This window comes from Periophthalmus magnuspinnatus, chromosome 18 (genome assembly GCF_009829125.3).
Source record: "Periophthalmus magnuspinnatus isolate fPerMag1 chromosome 18, fPerMag1.2.pri, whole genome shotgun sequence".
NCBI lineage: Eukaryota > Metazoa > Chordata > Actinopteri > Gobiiformes > Gobiidae > Periophthalmus > Periophthalmus magnuspinnatus.
In genome coordinates, this window is record NC_047143.1 from 18129806 (window position 1) to 18149026 (window position 19221).

At 37.2% G+C, this 19221-nt stretch overlaps 2 protein-coding genes across 3 annotated transcripts in view; one reads left to right on the top strand and one right to left on the bottom strand.

Annotated features, from left to right (window-relative positions):
• The window catches only part of camk2d1 (calcium/calmodulin-dependent protein kinase (CaM kinase) II delta 1), a 97484-nt gene extending 94829 nt beyond the window's left edge, over positions 1-2655 (top strand). For both annotated transcript variants that reach the window (XM_033983494.2, XM_033983495.2), the window contains exon 18: positions 1782-2655. In XM_033983494.2, the coding sequence (XP_033839385.1) occupies positions 1782-1785 (4 nt within the window). In that variant the 3' untranslated portion in view covers positions 1786-2655. The remainder of the gene's footprint in view (positions 1-1781) is intronic.
• A 377-nt stretch (positions 2656-3032) lies between these two features.
• aco1 (aconitase 1, soluble) lies at positions 3033-16161 on the bottom strand. The gene is made up of 21 exons (XM_055228813.1): positions 16054-16161; positions 15006-15137; positions 14761-14929; positions 13879-14016; positions 13596-13665; positions 13336-13519; positions 12642-12781; positions 12388-12559; positions 12087-12187; positions 11416-11532; positions 11180-11339; positions 8916-9051; positions 8727-8811; positions 8443-8599; positions 7735-7859; positions 6890-6994; positions 6307-6449; positions 5345-5492; positions 5151-5273; positions 4301-4486; positions 3033-4117 (listed from the first exon to the last, which is right to left on the bottom strand). The coding sequence occupies exons 2-21, from the start codon at positions 15112-15114 to the stop codon at positions 4001-4003; spliced, it is 2685 nt and encodes an 894-aa protein (XP_055084788.1). The 5' UTR covers positions 15115-15137; positions 16054-16161; the 3' UTR covers positions 3033-4000.
• Positions 16162-19221: the final 3060 nt, after the last annotated feature.

Below are 19221 nucleotides of genomic sequence, written 5' to 3' on the forward strand. Positions count from 1 at the left end.
ACTGAGGGCCAATTGAGGGCCATAGACTGGTCACCAATACAGTGAATACTTCAAATCTGCGTTATTATTACAAATTAGACTGAACCACTAGTCCTTTATTCCTGCTTACATCCTCAATGGGGACACAATAAATATTTGATATGAGTAGTAAGTAGATTTTCAGAAATGTACAATAAAAAGTACGGTTTACGGTAATATGAGCCAATTCACCTGGGAGCCTGAGGGCCAAGAAAAATTGGTCTGAGGGCTGCATTTGGCTCACGGCTACAGTTTAGGCATGCCTGCTTTAATCGTTTCTTTTCAAGATACCATTTTCCGATCAATGCCCATTTTCACAACCACTGGCATACGCTGGATTCTCTGTACTTACTTTGTTCTCCAGTTTTAACATTGATACGCCTACGATTCAGCAACTTCGCGTAGGTATTTTGGTACAAATGAAAAAAATCATAGTATAGTAGTTGTAGTATAGTATCATAGATTATAATTATATAGCAGACACAAGCACAATAGGTCTTCATTAAAGGTATGCATTTTTAAAGGGTTAACTGTATAGTGGATTGTCCAGTTAAAGGCAAAACTTTGCTTGGAATGTTCAACAGTGTAACTAACTGTACTTAGAGACAAGCAGCACCAAGATTTTAATAATAACTAAATTTAAAAAAAAAAAGTTATTCATCTAGAATTTATTAAATTAACATTTTCAGGGAGGCAAGCATGTGGCAGGCCCCTCAAAAAGTTACTTAGTGCTCCTTTGAAATAATGTCATTTTCAACTCAACCCAAAATTAAATCCAAATTTCAAGCAAGTTTAACCCCAATGTGGAAAATATTACCTTGGTAAATATAGAATTATAGAGAGTGAGTCGAGAGCCAATAGTTATGTATTGATTTTAAAGGTTGTGGGGTCATCTAGTGGTAACATTGCACAACTACACAAGAGAACATGCAGATTTATGAACAAACCAAGCTACAAACACCTGCTGCCAATGTTTCTCTATATTAACACTGACAGCATTTGATATAATTTTGAATGATGGTTGCTGCTTTATAAAATAATAATAATATAGTATGATAAACTTGCCAACATGTTTGAACAGCATTCTCATAAGTTTTTACCATACATAAACTTTAGTGTAAAATAAAGAACAATTTGAAAAAAGTGTTTCTTCCAATTTTCAGAATTCATTTGGTAGACAATTGGATTTTTGAACCAATTTGTCATCCTTCAGAATAGTAATATATATATTACACAAAACAAACAATCTACGTTCCTACCCTCACCTATGGTCATGAGCTCTGGGTAATGACCGAAAGGACAAGATCGCGGATACAAGCGGCTGAAATGGGTTTCCTCCGCAGAGTGGCCGGGCGCACCCTTAGGGATAGGGTGAGGAGCTCGGTCACACGGGAGGAGCTCGGAGTAGAGCCGCTGCTCCTACACGTTGAGACGAGCCAGCTGAGGTGGCTCGGGCATCTGCTCAGGATGCCTCCTGGACGCCTCCCTAGGGAGGTGTTCTGGGCATGTCCCACCGGGAGGGGGCCCCGGGGAAGACCCAGGACACGCTGGAGGGACTATGTCTCTCGGCTGGCCTGGGAACCACTTGGGGTCCCACCGGAGGAGCTGGAGGACGTGTCCGGGGTGAGGGAAGTCTGGGAGTCCCTGCTTCCCCGCGACCCGGCCCCGGATAAGCGGAAGAAAATGGATGGATGGATGGATGGATTTTAATATGGTTTTAAATGCAAAGATTCTATTTTTGTTTTATTTTTTTCTCATTTCAGCTGACAATATCCCTGATCCTCCAGAGGACTCCTTGACCAGACCTCTTGTCCTTCTACATGTCCATCAAACCCTTTCGACCAATCCTTGCCCAGTCTGTAGCTAGAGCTCCGCCCTCTCAGTGTGTTGTTTACATAGCGTCGCTGCTGGACGGAAATTCTCGTAAAACTTTTTTTTTTTTTTTTTTTTTTTTAGGGGGGGGTGTGCTGTGTTCACACTTGTCAGTTCACCCGAGCCATCATTTAGTGACAGTCTTTTAATATTGCACACTAACTATTGTAAGGGGAAAATATATTGAATCTTTTGCCATGTATGAGTTTTTTGCTTATAAATGATCTTGTATCTCGGTATGTTTACTACCAATTTTAACGTTTAAATTGGCCATCAGTTGTGAATGTAACCATTACACAAAGCCATTTTAAAGGCAGGTTTTCATCATGTGAAACTATCCACCTCTTGTATTTCTTTGGATTTTTATATTGTGATATTGATGCAGTAACTTGTCCCTCCACTTTGACAATATATATTTTTTCATTTGACTTCTACCTTTAAAACAATAGTACAGTTCCAACTATTGTTTTACATGGGACCATGATTTTTTTTTTTTCCAAATTTGATCACAACTTGTGTCACGGGTGTATTGGTGTTTAGTTTTCATATTGTAGATACAAAGTTCTTGTTAGGACATTTGGAACAGAAAAAATGGGTTAAGAGTAGAAATGACATATTTGGTGTTCTTGAAATCCTTCTCTAGTTTGATTAAAAGTTTCCCTCCTTTGCGATTCCTGGTGGTACACTGGTATAACATGTTGTGGTGGGACAAGTCTGATGTGTGGTAACAAAATATATAATAAAATGTGTGATTATACCCAAGGATCTCATTTGTATTTATTTAGAAATGGCGGTCTTACACAAATTTTTTAGAAATTAATAGTTTAAATAGAATAGAAAGTAAAACAAAAACATCTACTTGGTCCAAATGAGCAAAAATGTCAGATGAATTAAGTATATATCATTTGTCTACAATAACATATTTCACATGATATATTTAATTGGGCTGTATTGATTTGCTAGATGCTAAACAAGTTTTTGATACAGAAAATTCACCTTTTGCAAATGAATTCCTTGACAAACTTCACTGCTCTCTACCTCGAGTTAAATGCAATTAGAATCACATATTATGGCTTAAGAAATACAGTGTATTCAATTTTAACATTGTTTATTTTTGCATATTAATGTGATAAACACACAACTGAAAGATAAATCATTTGTTTATTTAAGCTTGTTCAGTTCAACTCCACCAAACCATTTATTAAGGCAACCAGTCACAATGAACAATTAAGTTAAGATGTATGATTTCAGACATGGACAAACAATATGGACATGAAGTGCTTGGCTGTGGTTACCATGACAAAAATAGAACGTGTGCATTGTAAGAGCATCACTGCAAATTAGCATAGCATAACACAGGCCTATTAAGCCTGTCAAAGTAGTGCATGTCTAAACCAAAGACACATCAACATAAAGCAGTCCCTAGTTTTAGACACTGCAAAAAGTGAATATCTACACATATTTAAAACACTGGCATGAAGAATACTATCACTGCTTTCAGAGATCTTTAGTTGATTCATTTAAAGGCGCGCTATGTAACTTTTCTTGTGGAGAGTCTGCCTCCTGCTCATCACTATGGAGAAGTTATTGCTTTCATACTATGACAGTAAACTTGCATCAATTTAATTATGGGTGAAAAAACTTGGAAAACATGTATTCTGGCAAGTAACTTGGTCCAGTGCTGTCACTTGCTTGTCATAACGTCGTAATGTCGTATTGTGGAACATTTTGGGATAAGCAATAGTAGATCTATATAGACAAGCAAAAGGCAGACCCCCCACCAGACAACTTACAAAATAAATCTTTAATTAGGCCATTTAGATTCAATTTTGCTGACCATATGACTGAAAATTGTTGAAACTAGTAAAAAAAAAAAAAATCTAAAGCAACAAATTAAATAAATCCAAAGACCAGATTAATATACTGAATTAATGCCATCTGAAATGTGTGTAGTTAGCAGTTTTTTTGCAGTGTCGACTATGGCTTTTATGACTTGACATAGAGTACTCTAATAAAGTTATCATGTGTGCGTAGCAGCTTCCTCTAACATCAGAATTTCAGTAAATCTACATACTGGAATCATGGAAAACAAATACAAATCTTTCCATGGTTAGTTTTGGGACATCTTGCGAATCATGTAGTTGAGAATTCCTCCGTGATGGAAATACGCTAATTCAACGTCCGTGTCGAACCTCATCAGAACTTGGAATGTTTTACCTGTGTCCAGCTGTAGAAATATAAAAAAGGTAAATTGATAGGACTATGAATTTTGACATCATTGTATTAGCATCTGCTTATCCTGTTATCTTAAGGAAACTAAATAAAACTCAACGCAGCTGAAGTCCCAATTTGCATGTGGTGTGAATACAACCGTAATGTAAAAGAAAAAAAAAAATTGCTTGCAATGTACCTTGATACCGATCTTCATTCTGGGTGTTAGCTTGTCTGGAATGATCACAGTGTACCTCTCCCTCCCAGTGAGACCCAGGGTATCAGCTGTGTCCCCGGGCAGGTACTCCAGGGGGATGACCCCCATACCCACCAGGTTACTGCGATGGATGCGCTCGTAACTCTCTGCTAGAACTGCCTTGATACCCTATGGACAAGACCACAGTGTAATGTGGTACATCTTAAAATAAAAACAGTCCACCTTAAAATAACATTACAGCTCATAAGAGTAGCACTTTGTACATACTTCATTAAGGTGTAGTTATTATAAACACTTAAATCATAATGAGCGAATAGTTTATAAAATGCATAGTAGACTACTCATTTCTACATTTAAAAAAAACAAAACAAAAAAACTTGCTATAATTTTTCTATTTTTCTTTTGTTTTAGTAACTATATATTATAGTATACTATAGTACAGAGTATACTATAGTTTAAGTTACTACACTATACTATACTTTACTTCTTGGTGGGACACGGTTAGTAGATAACACCTCTGTCTTGTTAAATAAATTTTAATTAATTAAATATATTCCTTGCATGTAAATTGTCCCTGCATCATGAATGGAAATTTCTGTGTTGGTGACAAAGGCAGAGGTATGTATGTTTAGATCTCACAGCTAGTTCCTGTTTTTTGGCTTTGGTTTTTGTTTTTTTTACTTTTTCCCACAAATTGTCACTTGACTGATGTAAAACTATGCATTTCCCTCTTTTGAACTATTTGTTCAATATGAATTAATACTTTAATAAGGCTAATAAAGGTATAGTCATTATAAAGTGTTACCATGATAAAAAAAATAAAGTTGCTCACCAGTAAAAATGGCCCCTTAGCTGCCCAGTCTCTTGAACTACCCGATCCATACTCCTTTCCTGCTAAAACTAGAAGAGGTACTCCGGACTGTTGATATCTTTCAGCAGCGTCAAACACATCCATCTGTTCCCATGACAACCCAATGTAAGTTACATAATCAGTTCTGTGTAAAATATGACCATGTTAAAGCTTACAGTCTCTCCGGTGGGCAAGTGGATGGTCTGTGGAGCTTGTTTGTTGAGGAATTTGTTAAAAAGTCGGATGTTGGCAAAGGTCCCTCGGGCCATGATTGCGTCGTTCCCTCGTCTGGAGCCGTACGAGTTGAATTCACGTGGGGTCAGTCTGATAGAGTGCAAAAAATTAAGTTATTTTTCAAACTTGCAGCAATTAAAAGTAAAACCATAATCATTGTACGTTTCCATCTTCTATCAAACATTGGATAAAGGTTTAGGAGCTGCCTCTTGCTTATCCATAGAGATGTTACTGCTTTACTTGGAACATTACACTGTATGACATTGAACTTGTCTGTCTTGCATTTATTCAAATTTACTTTATGTTCTGTTTAGGCATTTGATTAAAAAGGTGACAGTGACTATCTGAATGCTAGCTATCTTGTGATCAATGTCATTTGAGAGGGACTTGTTTATCAGTACAAGTCATGTCACCTGTTGTAGGTCCAACTAAGTTAGTTCTTTCTAGTCAGACTTAAATCTGAGCTTCACTTTAACACAATCTAACAAAGCCTCAGACAGAGCATGCCTACAGTTAGCACCACATCCTCAAGGAATGCTGATGACATCAGGGGCAAAGTATCAATAGCATCTCCATGGACAGGCAGATCCTAAACCAGCAAATTTATATATAGTTAGATAAGAAAAGTTAGATATAGTTTCATACCTTCTTTGCAGATGTACTTTTTCATGCTAAACAAGCTTAAATCAATCTAAAGTCAGTCAAAACTACTCAAGATTAACATAAGATAATTTTAGCAGATTTTATAACAAACAGTAATTTCAAGCCATTTTATACATGATATACTCATTTTAAATTTTATACCATCAGATCCACCGTCTCTAACTTTCAATCTATTTCACCTGTCTATGCCACCCCTCTGACCTGCTTTAGACTCTTACAGCTGACAGTGAAAGTTACACACCCTCTGTTGGTGAGGAACCGTGCTGCGGAGCTGTTCCTGGCAATGTTTCCTGCAGGAGAGATGTGGTCGGTGGTCACAGAATCTCCAAAGTTCAACAAGACATAGGCATTTATGATGGACCTGGGTGGCTGCAGCTCCATAGTCTAAAAATAAACAGAAATACACACAAATAAATAAATATATATATGTATGTGTGCATACCCCCCGACAGACAGACAGATAGACAGATATAGATATAGATATAGATATAGATGTATATAGATAGATATATTCTTTAATAGGCCATAGCTAGAGGACACGTCAGAAATCTATGGTAGTATTTACTTTTTAACTGTCAAAATATTTGGTCCTGGTTTATGATTGATATCTACTTACTGGGCCTATCCACATGGAACAAATGTTGATAAAAATGTTTTTAGATTTTGTCTGCTGGCACCAATAAACTTTTATAAATTTATTTATTATCCATAATCAATGGAAAACATTATTCAGTCACAAAGAAATTGTTGGCAACTAAAAGGTCTTTAAGCCACAAAATTGAAATTATCAATGTTTAAACTATTAAATATAAATCTTTACTTACCAAACCCTCAAAGAATGGAGGAGACTTGATGTAGGTGGATTTGGGGTCCCAGGTGTAGAGCTTATCGGAGGGAGCCACCAGAGCATTCCAGCGCTCATTCACTTTCTGTTACAGCAAATATTATACAGATCACAATTGTTTCTAATTTATTTATTTTTGGTTATACAGGGATTCTATCCTTAGTCCATTCAAATGTATAATCGCCCCTTATTAGGACCTTGGAATTTTCCAGTTTAGAAAGCATCATGAAGAGATCATCAAGAGCATTTTTGGGTACGAAAGGTGCATTATAAATACCAGCAAATGTTTTATCGCGGTCTTTTACATAGCTAACAGACAGAGACAGATATTCAAAATTTAGGCTGTGAGCAGAAGAACAGAATGTCCACAGACCATTTATGTTAAAGTGATCTTTAATATAAATGGCAACACCACCGATTTCAATATTGCAGTTTTCAATATTGATTTCATTTTCAATTATTTTAATTGAGAGCCAGGTTTAAGAAAATATAAATATATCTGGATCCCTTAGGAAGGGTCTTAAAGTTTTGCATATCAAATAGGCTCTTAAATAGGATACTAGGCCTATTTGAGATTGACTGGGATCAGTTTGACACCTGGAAATTAGATTTGTTAGTAATATTGACCAAGTCAGCCAGTTACATGATTTCTTTTATGTCTACAAGATATTCTACGTGAAATCTGCACATTAATTTGTTTTAATGCGGAATCTAAGTCGGTGGGCACAGATTTTGTCAAAGAGCCACGTGAGATAGGATTTATGCTATGTGTAACGTTTTATGCTAGACCCATCTAAACAAAAGCACAAGTGTAGTCGCACCCACCTCAATCTTCTCATAGACCTCCTTAAACATGGATGGGATGACATAGGTTCTCTCCACAGCCTGGATCTCCTCTCGGGTCGGCCAGATGTCTCGTAAATAAACTTCCTTGCCTTCATTGTTAATGGCTAAAGAAAGAGAAACAGAAAAAAATTCAAAAAGAAGAATATAATACACTGCAATAATACATTATCCATAAATAGCATGGTTTAACATGGGATTCACCTGACAGTGTTGGGGTAATCATTACTGTCTTACTTTATATTTATGCTAAATGTCTGCAAAATTTGTAAATTTGTTATTCACAGAAAAATCACCACGTTTCTCAATTCTGCATAGAGTAAAATGTAAAACATAACCTTGGCTAAAACAATTTTTTATTTTGATTTGAGTAGAATTCAAGAGAAAACTAGGAATGGAACCAGTCACATTTAATTTGAACAAAAATTTCAAAAAAAAAAATAAAAAAAAAATATATATATATAAAATAAAATAAAATATTCTCAAATCAAGACAAAAGATAATTCAGACAATATTAACTTTTCTACATTGTTTCCACTATGAAACAATTATATATTTTCCCTACACGCCGTATACAAGAGTACAGTTTTTTTATACTAGTCCAGATGTAATGTTTCTGTGTGATTGTTACAGTATTACAGTATTACAGTACAACAGTACAATTGTGCACTCGCACTACAGCACACTCACTAATGGGCTGCGTCTCAAAGTCTATCCTGACTGTCCCAGCGATTGCATAAGCGATGACGAGAGGAGGAGAGGCCAGGTAGTTGGCTCTGGTGTTTGGGTGAACTCGCCCCTCAAAGTTCCTGTTCCCAGAGAGGACACCAGCTGCTACCAGGTCACCCTAACACACAAAACAGATTACATACATTACAAGGATTCAGTTTTTTAATGCAATACGTTTTTATAGTTTAAATTTGCTTTGGTGATTGGACTGATGTTGGACTGAATAAAAGTATAAAACTATGTACCTGTGTAATAGCCTCTACCACCGGTTCAGGTAGAGGTCCACTGTTTCCTATGCAGGTCATACAACCATAACCGACTACCTCAAATCTGGAGAAGGAAAATGCCTCAAGTTTGATTACACTACTTTGCAGTAGAAATAATAAAAAGGCAACCCCATGTTTGTAGTGATTACAAAAGTGAAAAGAACTGACCCCAGCTTTGAGAGGTAGTCCATGACGCCACTTTCCTTCAGGTAATAGGTGACCACTCCACTGCCCGGGGACAGGCTGGTCTTAATGTAGGGCTTCACACTGAGGCCATGTTCTATCGCCTTTTTGGCCAGGAGGCCTGGGGATTAAAAACACATCATTCAACTGTAAATTCATCTGTTGTTTAAATTAGATATTTTGTTAAATTTTAACCATGTGAAGCTAGAACTACAATGCCTGAGGCCTTCTTGCACATGTTTAGGCTTTTTTTTTTGCAAATTCACAAAAGTTTCTTAAAGTCTTGTATGTATACTGTGCAATTAACGATGACCAATTATTCCTGAATCAATTATTTAGCTGTCAATTACCGTAAATTTCGGACTACAGAGCGCACCTCAATATAAGCCGCACCAGCTAAATTTGAAAAGAAAATCAATTTTGTCCATATATAAGCCGCACCTGAATATAAGTTTTCATATTGTAACATGAGATATTTACACAGAAAGACGGTGCACCGACACGCTTTTTTTAAACTGTGCCTGAAAATTGGCACCAACACGACATCAACACGGGATGAACACACCTGCAGGTTTAGAAAATAAAGCTGCACCAACGCGGAAAATCTGCTTTTAGTTTCTCTGAAAACTTTTGTCGTCTTTTTACATTGACCAAGTTGAATTCATTGATGCCGAGCTTACGTGCAGTGGCTCTATTTCAGGGGTCGGCAACCCACAGCTCCTGAGCCGCATGCGCCTCTTTCAGCCTTATACTGCGGCTCTGCGTGGCTTGGGAAAATAAATTTTAAGTATTTAATTGAAGTGTATTTTATTTCTGTTAGCTCTTTTTTATTGTAGTTTAAATTGGAAGATTATTATGATCTTAAAATAAAATAATATTTTCTTATTTTTTGTTGCTCAAAATAATCGTCACAATGTTCAAAACAAACACCGCTCACGTCTCACAGACACAGACACTGACACAGACACAGACACAGTCCTGCGTAAAGAGCCCTGATTTTCAGACGCTGTGCGCACAGGGGTCAAGAGCAACTTTCGCCTGTCCCTAATGACACACTAATAAGCTCGTCCGTAGATGTATCATGAAAATCCTGCTGGAAATCGCCACAGAAATGTATTTGATGTAGTAGCAAATATATTATCTGCTCTTGTCTCCGCGATGACGTATCACGTATAACACATCAGACATGTCGCCCAAAAGTAGAGCCACACTTTGGAGAGCTTTTAACAAAGGGGAAAAGGACAACTGAGGAGCCAGAAGAGGAGACTACGACCTCCAAGAAAAAGAAAGATAAATTTAACAGACAATGCCTACTTAAAATCTGGGTTTGTCGCTACAGGTGACTCTCACGCACAGTCCGCTCTGCATAATATGCGGGAAAAGCAAATGAGGCAATAAAACCTTCACAACTGCTTTGGCACATGGAGAATAAGCACCTGGGATTAAACGATACGCCTTTAGTGTTTTTTTTAGATTTTTTTTAAAGAAACTGCGGAGCAGAGTAGACATAATCACATAATCAGCGCGGGGCTCACACTGATGCAGTGGTTTGGTGAGTTGTATTTTTTTATGCACTTAAGTTATTTTTGCCATATTTATCTGCCACGTGTAGAAGGCTTGTCCGTGAAAATAAAACCTACATTATTCCGTTACATTATTATTATTATACACAGTGTTATCTTCATTTTAGATGTCAAAAAGTATTTGCGGCTCCCAGTGTTTTATTTTACGTGAAAAGTGGGTCCAAATGGCTCTTTCCGTGTTAAAGGTTGCCGACCCCTGCTCTATTTCCTTCTTTATCTTAAAAACTGCATCATATCCATTTCATGATGCACAAAATGATCGTTCAAAATCAAAACTAGTGAATTCTTCAGAGCAGAATCTTTCCCCACGTCTGTCTCACTTTTACGTTTACAGCTAGAAAGCGCCCCCCAGGGGCCGTTATCCAGTAAAATTCTATAAATATGCCGCACTGCTGTATAGGCCGCAGGGTTCAAAGCATGGAAAAAAAGTCGCGGCTTGTAGTCTGAAATTTACGGTATTTCTATAATCAAAATTATCAAAAAATATTCTGATTAATTGTTGCAGCCCTAGATTCATGACACAACATCCAGTCTAGGTAAAATGTGGGAAAATGTTGGCCATTCAACCTTTAATATTTCCTACCTGCCTACAACGATAAGTGTATGAAAAAGGTTCATATTTCATCACTATATTTGTAAAGTTTTTTGTAGTAGAATAGTAGTCACCTGCCCCGAGCATGACGGAGGGGTTGCTAGTGTTGGTGCAGCTGGTGATAGCAGCAATCACCACAGAGCCATGGCTCAGTTCATACTTGGTCCCATTGAACTCAAAGGGCACCATGCTGTTGTGACTCTTGGGGTCTATCTGGAAGCCCTTGAAGCCTTGCTGAAAAGCACAGAACAAAAACAATTAGTCTTGGAGGACTTAAACATTTTTTTTATATATTTACAAAAGCACCAACCTTTGCTCCCAGACAGCTCTCAAAGTCACTTTTCATTTCTGAGACTGGGATTCTGTCCTGAGGTCTTTTAGGCCCACTGCAGCAGGGGACTACTTGAGATAGATCCAACTCTACAATCTACAAAATGTTTTAGATATAACAGATATAACTCAGTTAGATATAACTGAGCAAGGCATGTCATATCCTTAAAAGAACATAGTGAATGATTAATGCTTTATTTTTCCTCTTACGACTTAAAATGAAAATAAGGTTTCAATTAATTCGTGAATATCATTGAATTAATCACAACACAGCAGTCTGAGCACCTTGCACAACAAAGTTCTCCCAACTGATGTGTCAAGAACAAGCTGCAAGTACAGCAGGACTGGATCTTACTGCCCTAGGTCCTTCTAAAGAAATACGTTTTGGTCTTTTCACTTTTCCATCTTCTTCTTGGCTGATGTTGCTATACATAACTAATGTTAGACTACTTGGCCATTTTATATTTCATAATTACAGAAAAAAAAACATGCTACCAATATTGAATGCATTAAATGATCACATCACCCTCATTATAATTGCAAGGAAAGCATTTCTGGAAATATCATTCACAACTCCAAGAAATGTCAGCGGCTTTAGAACAGGCATTAAGACGTATTTCATGTTTAACAATCTTAAATGTCACCACTCACTTGAGTAAAGTCAGGATCCTGGGAGACATCTGTGTAGTCTCTAAACATGGACACAGCCTTCAGGTACTTAGTAATATAATTCAACTTCTCCTCCTCACGACCTAAGTAACAGTACAAACACACAAACTACTAGTGTGCATCAGCTCAAATTACCAGACATCTTTTGTTCTCAAATATATTTTCAAAATCTACAATTTATGATGACTGACTACCACACTAGCAGTTGTATCAAATTAAAAACAAACTTGAAAAATATTTCATACATATTTGCAGTTTGCACTTATAGGAAATTAGATCTAACCTGTCTGTTTGAGGTACTGCATGCTGACCTCATCCACAGGGAAGAAGGCTGCAGTGGCTCCATACTCAGGGCACATGTTAGCGATAGTAGCTCTGTCTGCAATAGACAACTGAGCAACACCAGGCCCGAAGAACTCCACAAACTTACCCACTACTCCAACCTGACGGAGGTGCTGAACACATACATGTTTGTTTTAGTATCTGGAAGTACAGAAATTACTACCACGACTACAGAAAGTAGTTTGTATGAAATACCTTTGTAACTGTGAGAACAATGTCGGTGGAGGTGATGAGTTTATCGGGGGTCCCAAACAGCTTGTACCCCACCACCTCAGGCAAGACCATGCTGATGGGCTGGCCTAGCATTACAGCCTCAGCTTCTATGCCACCAACACCTACAATGTTGGAAATCAAGTTATTTTAATTTAAAAATGACCAATCAGGGAACACTTCAACAGCGTTTGGACCCAAATGGATAGACTTCTGCAATACGATATAAGGCTGTCCAATATGACAAAAAGATGAATCATATATATTTATCAATTACCATTTTCAAATTCATTTAACTATAGAAATATCAATAAAATTGTAGATTAGAAATGACAGACTCTCCATTCAAATTTAATTAATTGCAGAGCCCTTACGTGAGGTGGGAATACATAATAGATTTGTTATTAAGATTTGTGGTCTACAAATTTGTAGTTGTGAGGAGATGATTGAATGGCTGAGGTGGCTGATGGTTTTGCTGCTATGATGGAGAAGAGCAGAGAATGTTTGGGGAAAGTAGCTGAAACTACAGAATGAGGTTTGGAGAGAAAGCGTTAAAATCAGCAATTGATGTGTGATATGGTTGAGAGGCAAAGGATGCAGGGTCTGATTGGCTGACAGCAATGGACAGTACGAGGGGCAGGAATGAGGTAGGTAGGAAACAGGCGACACAGTATCTTACCCCAGCCCAGGACACCCAGGCCGTCTATCATGGTGGTGTGAGAGTCTGTGCCCACCAGACTGTCCGGGTACAGAAAGCCTTCGTAGTTGAATACAACTCGGGCCAGGTACTCGAGGTTCACCTGGTGGACTATACCTGACCCTGGAGGAATGATGCGCATGTTTCTGAATGCTTTAGAGCCCCACTAGGAGAAACAGAGAGCAAATATGGTGTAAGATATGGTTTATATGTTCATATATCATTGTAATGAAGGTATTTACTTTTAAAAACTGGAATCTTTCTTTGTTACGGTCAAACTCCAAATCTTGATTTTTCTGAAGGCTGTCAGACCTGCATAAGAGTACATACAGTATAGTCAGAATTTATACAAAACTTGTCAACATTAATTTGTGTTGAAAATTACATTATATTGTGTAAAAAAGAGCCGTATCAAAATCAGTATTGAGAATCAAGCCAGCACTAAACTGAATATACTGGTCTTTAGTTAAGAATGCTAACATGTTATGGTATGTGGAGAAACAGGAAAGACAAAGCAGAACATACTTCCTGTTAAAATCCACCTGAATGGAATGATCAATGACCAGGTCGGCCGGACACACTGGGTTGATCTTCTCTGGATCTCCCCCGAGTTTCATCACCGCGTCACGCATGGCAGCAAAGTCCACCACTGCCGGGACACCTCTGTGGACAAACAGTTAACTCACCCAGTCAAGGACAGAGCAGTAAAACAGAACTGCATACACAGAATAAGATTTAGAAGAAGAGAAATTACAATGTCATCACAAAATTATGTCACTAAAGTAAATTATGTCATTTTTTTTATCAGCACATTTATTTTACGATAGCTATTGTAAAGAAATTGTCATTTTACATTTTTCAATCATTTTTCAGTTCACTTTAGGTCCAGAATGAATAACTGGATTAACTGTAATTGATTATTAATTGCTCTCTGGGCTGAAAATGCCAAGTATTGGGGAAAGAGATTTTATCACAAAGACCACTCCAATATAAATCCAAACTGGGACAACACCAGTAAAACATTTTGTGGTTTTGTTTTCATTTGTAAATTTTAATATTCTGTATCGAAAGCTCCACCACTGGCATGGGTTTTTTAGATTTTACCACTGGTGAGGAATTCTAATTTTGGACTAATATTTTTGGTTATTTATTTAATAATGAATGAATGATTGAATAAATGAATTAATGAATGAATAAATTAATACATAAATTGATTGATTGAGTTGAGGCAGTGCTTATCAATGGATATCTGTAGCAGTTACAGCGTAAATATGCCAGATTATACACAAGTACATAAGCATAAATACACGCACAAAATTATAGACTTCTGGTAAATGTAATAGTCAAAACACAACACAGTAAACATTAACATTCAGGAGCATTACACCTAACAGCATTATGTCTTACGTGAAGTCCTGTAAGATAACCCGTGCTGGTCTGAATGGCACCTCCACAGTCTGTGTCTGTGTCTCCTTCCAGTTGAGGATGCTCTCCACATCTGAGCTTTTGACCAGGAACTCATCGCAGTTCCTCACCGCAGACTCCAGCAGCACACGGATGGAGAAGGGTAGGCGGTCTACACACATTTTAACATTTCATTCCCACTGTAAACTTCATTCAAGCTGATACATTTCTGGACTGTTTTTACTTACCGTATCTGGGATCTCCAAGTTTGGTCAGATTAAAAAAGCATTGGTCTGGTTGTGTAGGTTCTAATGGCTCCACTAAATGTTGAAAAGGATTATTTGTGGCCTCGGACATCCTCCTCTTTTGTCGTTACGATTCTAAAAACACATATTTGTCATCAAGTTATCCATCAACGCTTAACAGAGATAGCAAAACATGGTTTTATCACGTGTAGCTAGTGCAACAGCAAACTAACCAATCAGACCTCCTTCCTTAAGAGTGGGTAGGATTAGCTTTGCTGTGAGGAGAAGTGGGGCTAAGGGTCACTTAAGGCTTGGCTCATATTTTACTAACATCTTATGTAAGTAACTAATTCCAGGAGCAGGATGTTGAAATTAAACTAAGACGTAAGGTGGTGCAATCTCCACAAATATGCTGTGCTTTGGGTGAAAGACAATGAATACATTATACATGCATGCAACGTGTGGATCTATGAGAGTTAACCAATTTTTCTATTACTACTTAAGTCTCAACTAATTGAAGGCTACTTATAAGCTTATCATATCGTATAATGCAGTATTTCCATCTTAAACTTACTTACTTGAAATTTTGAGTAATAAATAATTGTATTACGCAATACTTACCAGCCAGTGCCATTCAATATTATTCCGATTACCAAACAAAACCTCTATGGATTTGTGGTTACCGTGCAAAATTAAAACTGCAGTCATTTTATTTGCTATAACGTTATGAATCGCTGGCTTTCCAACTCATTTATCCTCATTGATGACAGTTAGCATTAGCAACTTTTAACAACATCCTTGAAGAAACCTAGGATTTTGTTGGATTAAAGTAAGAGTGAAAGTTATCAACAGCTTGTAAAGCAATAAATATTTGGGAGCAGTTTACAGATTAGAAATTAAAAGCCAATATATGACAGAAAGACGCAGTAAGCAGCTCAATGCCAAAAGCACGCGGACTATCCAAACGCGTATGAAGCAGCGTCATACGCACTTGGCTAGTATGTGCGTAAAATGAGAAATGTTCATAAATGTTTTTGTCTTATGAACTTACATTTAGTGTAAAGGGAGACACCGCCGAGTAGGACGTTTAATATCTACACTGTCAGCTGAGCTCATACAAATCCTAAAGTCCTGCCGCCACCGGAACACGCAAGAGCACTTCCGCCTCTCATCAAAATAAAAGTTATTGCGTTGTCGTAATAAAAAAATAAAATAAAATAAATAAATAAATAAATATGTGTGTATGTGTGTGTGTGTGTGTGTGTGTGTGTGTATAGTGTATATATATATATATATATATATATATATATATATATATATATATATATATATATATATATATATATATATATATATATATATATATATATATATATATATATATATATATATAATTATTATTATTATTATCTTTATTACAGTAGCAAACCCTGATTTATAAAACAATTTGTATGTCTAATAAATTATAAATAAAATAAAAAGCAAATTGCTGATTGTCTTTGGTGGCGATGTTTTTGTAGGTTCTTATTTTTCCTCTAGATGGAAGTATTGTCACGGTTATGACTGGTGGCGAAGGGGGTATTTGCAGTAGGCTACTAGAAGTGGGCTACAGTAAAATTGTTTCCAAAATTATTATTTTTTTATGTAAATATCCTTTGTAAAAAATAAATGTGTATAATATAATGTTGTATATAAATATAAATATGCTCCTTATAGATGTTGCATGTCCCAACCTCGAATAGGCCTATCTGATAAAGGAAAATAAATAAACAAATAAATAAATAAAATTATAAAAGTACATTTAAACACACCATAACAACGAGTGAACATAGGGGGTATTCCGTGGAGCGGGCTAAAGCCACAACCTGGTTTATTTGGGCAATCTAGGTTTCTCAAATCCTCACTTCCGTTCCATCAAAGTGGCTAACCAAAGTTGACGCTGAGTTGTCGACATGGATCTATTAAAATAACGGTTGTCAGGATTATTGCTAGCTTTGTCTCCAAGAACTTCTAAAGAAACACTTATCCAAAGTTTCAGCAGGTGCACTCACACACTAGTGTCAAATAACTCGTCTCTGTCTGAATACTTTGATACACACGTGTCTGTGGACGCTGCACTCATCAAAAAGGCATAAGGCCTACAATATTAAAATCTCGCCCATGCACAGTTTCTATCGCAGTAGACCATTAAAATAAAACATAACATTTCTCTTTAGGATTTTAATTACTGAAAATGTTTTAACTTTAATAAAGTCTAGATTTTATGTTGTAACTGTTAGTGTGAGGGACAGTGCTTTTGCGCACAGACACTGCTTTGGACCTGTTTCTCTTTCCTTGTCTCTCCCCTGTCAAACCGCATCCACATTAGCGCGGATTTAATTGGGCAATTTTCATTAAATGGAACGAGTTGAGGCTTAAGATGGAGATGGGGCTAGTGTCAACTCAGGATATTAGGGTAAGCCTGGACTTGTTAAGCCACTTTGGTAGAATATCCTCATAATCTGTTTTTTTTTTTTTTTCTTTCATTGTACTGTTGCAGTACGCCCCAATGCAAGTCTACAGGTCAGTGATGTCTGTGCTTTAGTTTGTTGCAGAAACAGCATGGACACAGAGTCAGTACCAGGGAGTCAGTAGTGAGGGGATAGACCTACTGGCAGCTTGTTCAGCTCCAGGTCTACACCAGGTCTTCTTGAGGTCTGCACCAGATCTTCTTCAGGTCTGCACCAGGTCTGCTCCAGGTCTACATAAGGTTACACCAGGTCATTGTGAGGTCTACACCAGGTCTGGCACTAGGTCTGCTCCAGGTCCACACCAGGTCTACACCAGATCTGTTCCAGGTCCACACTAGGTCTACACCAGGTCTAAACAAGGTTTACACTAGGTCTGCACCAGGTATACACTAGGTCTACACCAGGTCTGCTCCAGGTCTCAGACGTTCTATTCAGCTGCATCCTCCGTTCATAACAAACACCATACATGCACAGCTATTCAGCTATGACATCATCAAGATGTTGGTCCAAACGGGGCCATGTGATTGGATGCCTGCAGCTTATGAGACATTAAACCTTCGTTGTTTTGCGCCAAGCCAGTCAGTCTAAATCTAAACATGCAAGTGTGCGCATTCATTGAAAATTGAATTGAAAAATGTGTTATACTGTAATAAATTTTAAGAGCTTAAACAGTAGATTTTTAAAAATAATAATCACATACATTTAATTAACACATAATTTTATATGGTGCAAAATTACACTATTTCATAATTGCATGTTGATAAATCTTGATATTTTGTTTTGTTTAGCGTAGGATTTTAGCTAGTGTCTTCTCAAGCACAGAAGCTTTAACAAATGCACAAATATCAGACAAAAATTCACAAAATATTATGTTAAGGTTTATTTGACTGTTAGTTGCTGCTTGCTAAAACACAAATAGCTCAAAGTTGTGTTGAAAGTTTACATTATGCACTCATTTAGCAATATTATTCAAAAATTATATAAAAACAGCAAACTACAGTAATGAAATTGGGCAGGTACATTGTGATAACCATGTAGGACCATGTGGGTTAGTTTTGACATTCACAGAGATGATGGTCCAGCGTTGGCCATGGAGCTGCAGGGAGGGAGCTCTGTTCAGTCAGGCAAACCCACACACACGCCACACACGCACAAGCATTCTACAGTGTCCTACTAAATCACTGCACGTGACTCACACAGCCTCAACAAATGGTTATTTTTAAGTCACTTTCGCTTCTGTTTACAAGTGAGCCACCATTACAGCTTTGAAAATATGTTGTATTCTCATTGGAATTGAGTATGAACATAAGTAGGGAGGGATAAGCATTTCATTTGGCCGTATCGATTGCATTTTGAATGAAACAACTTAGCTTTTATGGTGAGGTTGTTGTTGATAAAAGTGCACTTTGGCTACATTTTGTTCGATGCAATACTATTTTTAATTAATTCATTTATTTATTTAATGACTATATAGCATGGTTCCAACAGCAGAGGTCAGGACACCCCCATAAGGATGTGAGCTGACTTAAAATGAAGTCAAATAACACAACATACAACTCCAATAAATACAATTAAATCTCATATGAAATCATTTGCAAATTGAAATGATTATAGATGTCAATTTTGAAGTGGGATTCCTGCATGCACTTTGGGGGTCCTGGTCTAAAAGGGTTGGGAACCCCTGGGCTACAGCTATTCCTGGGATAATG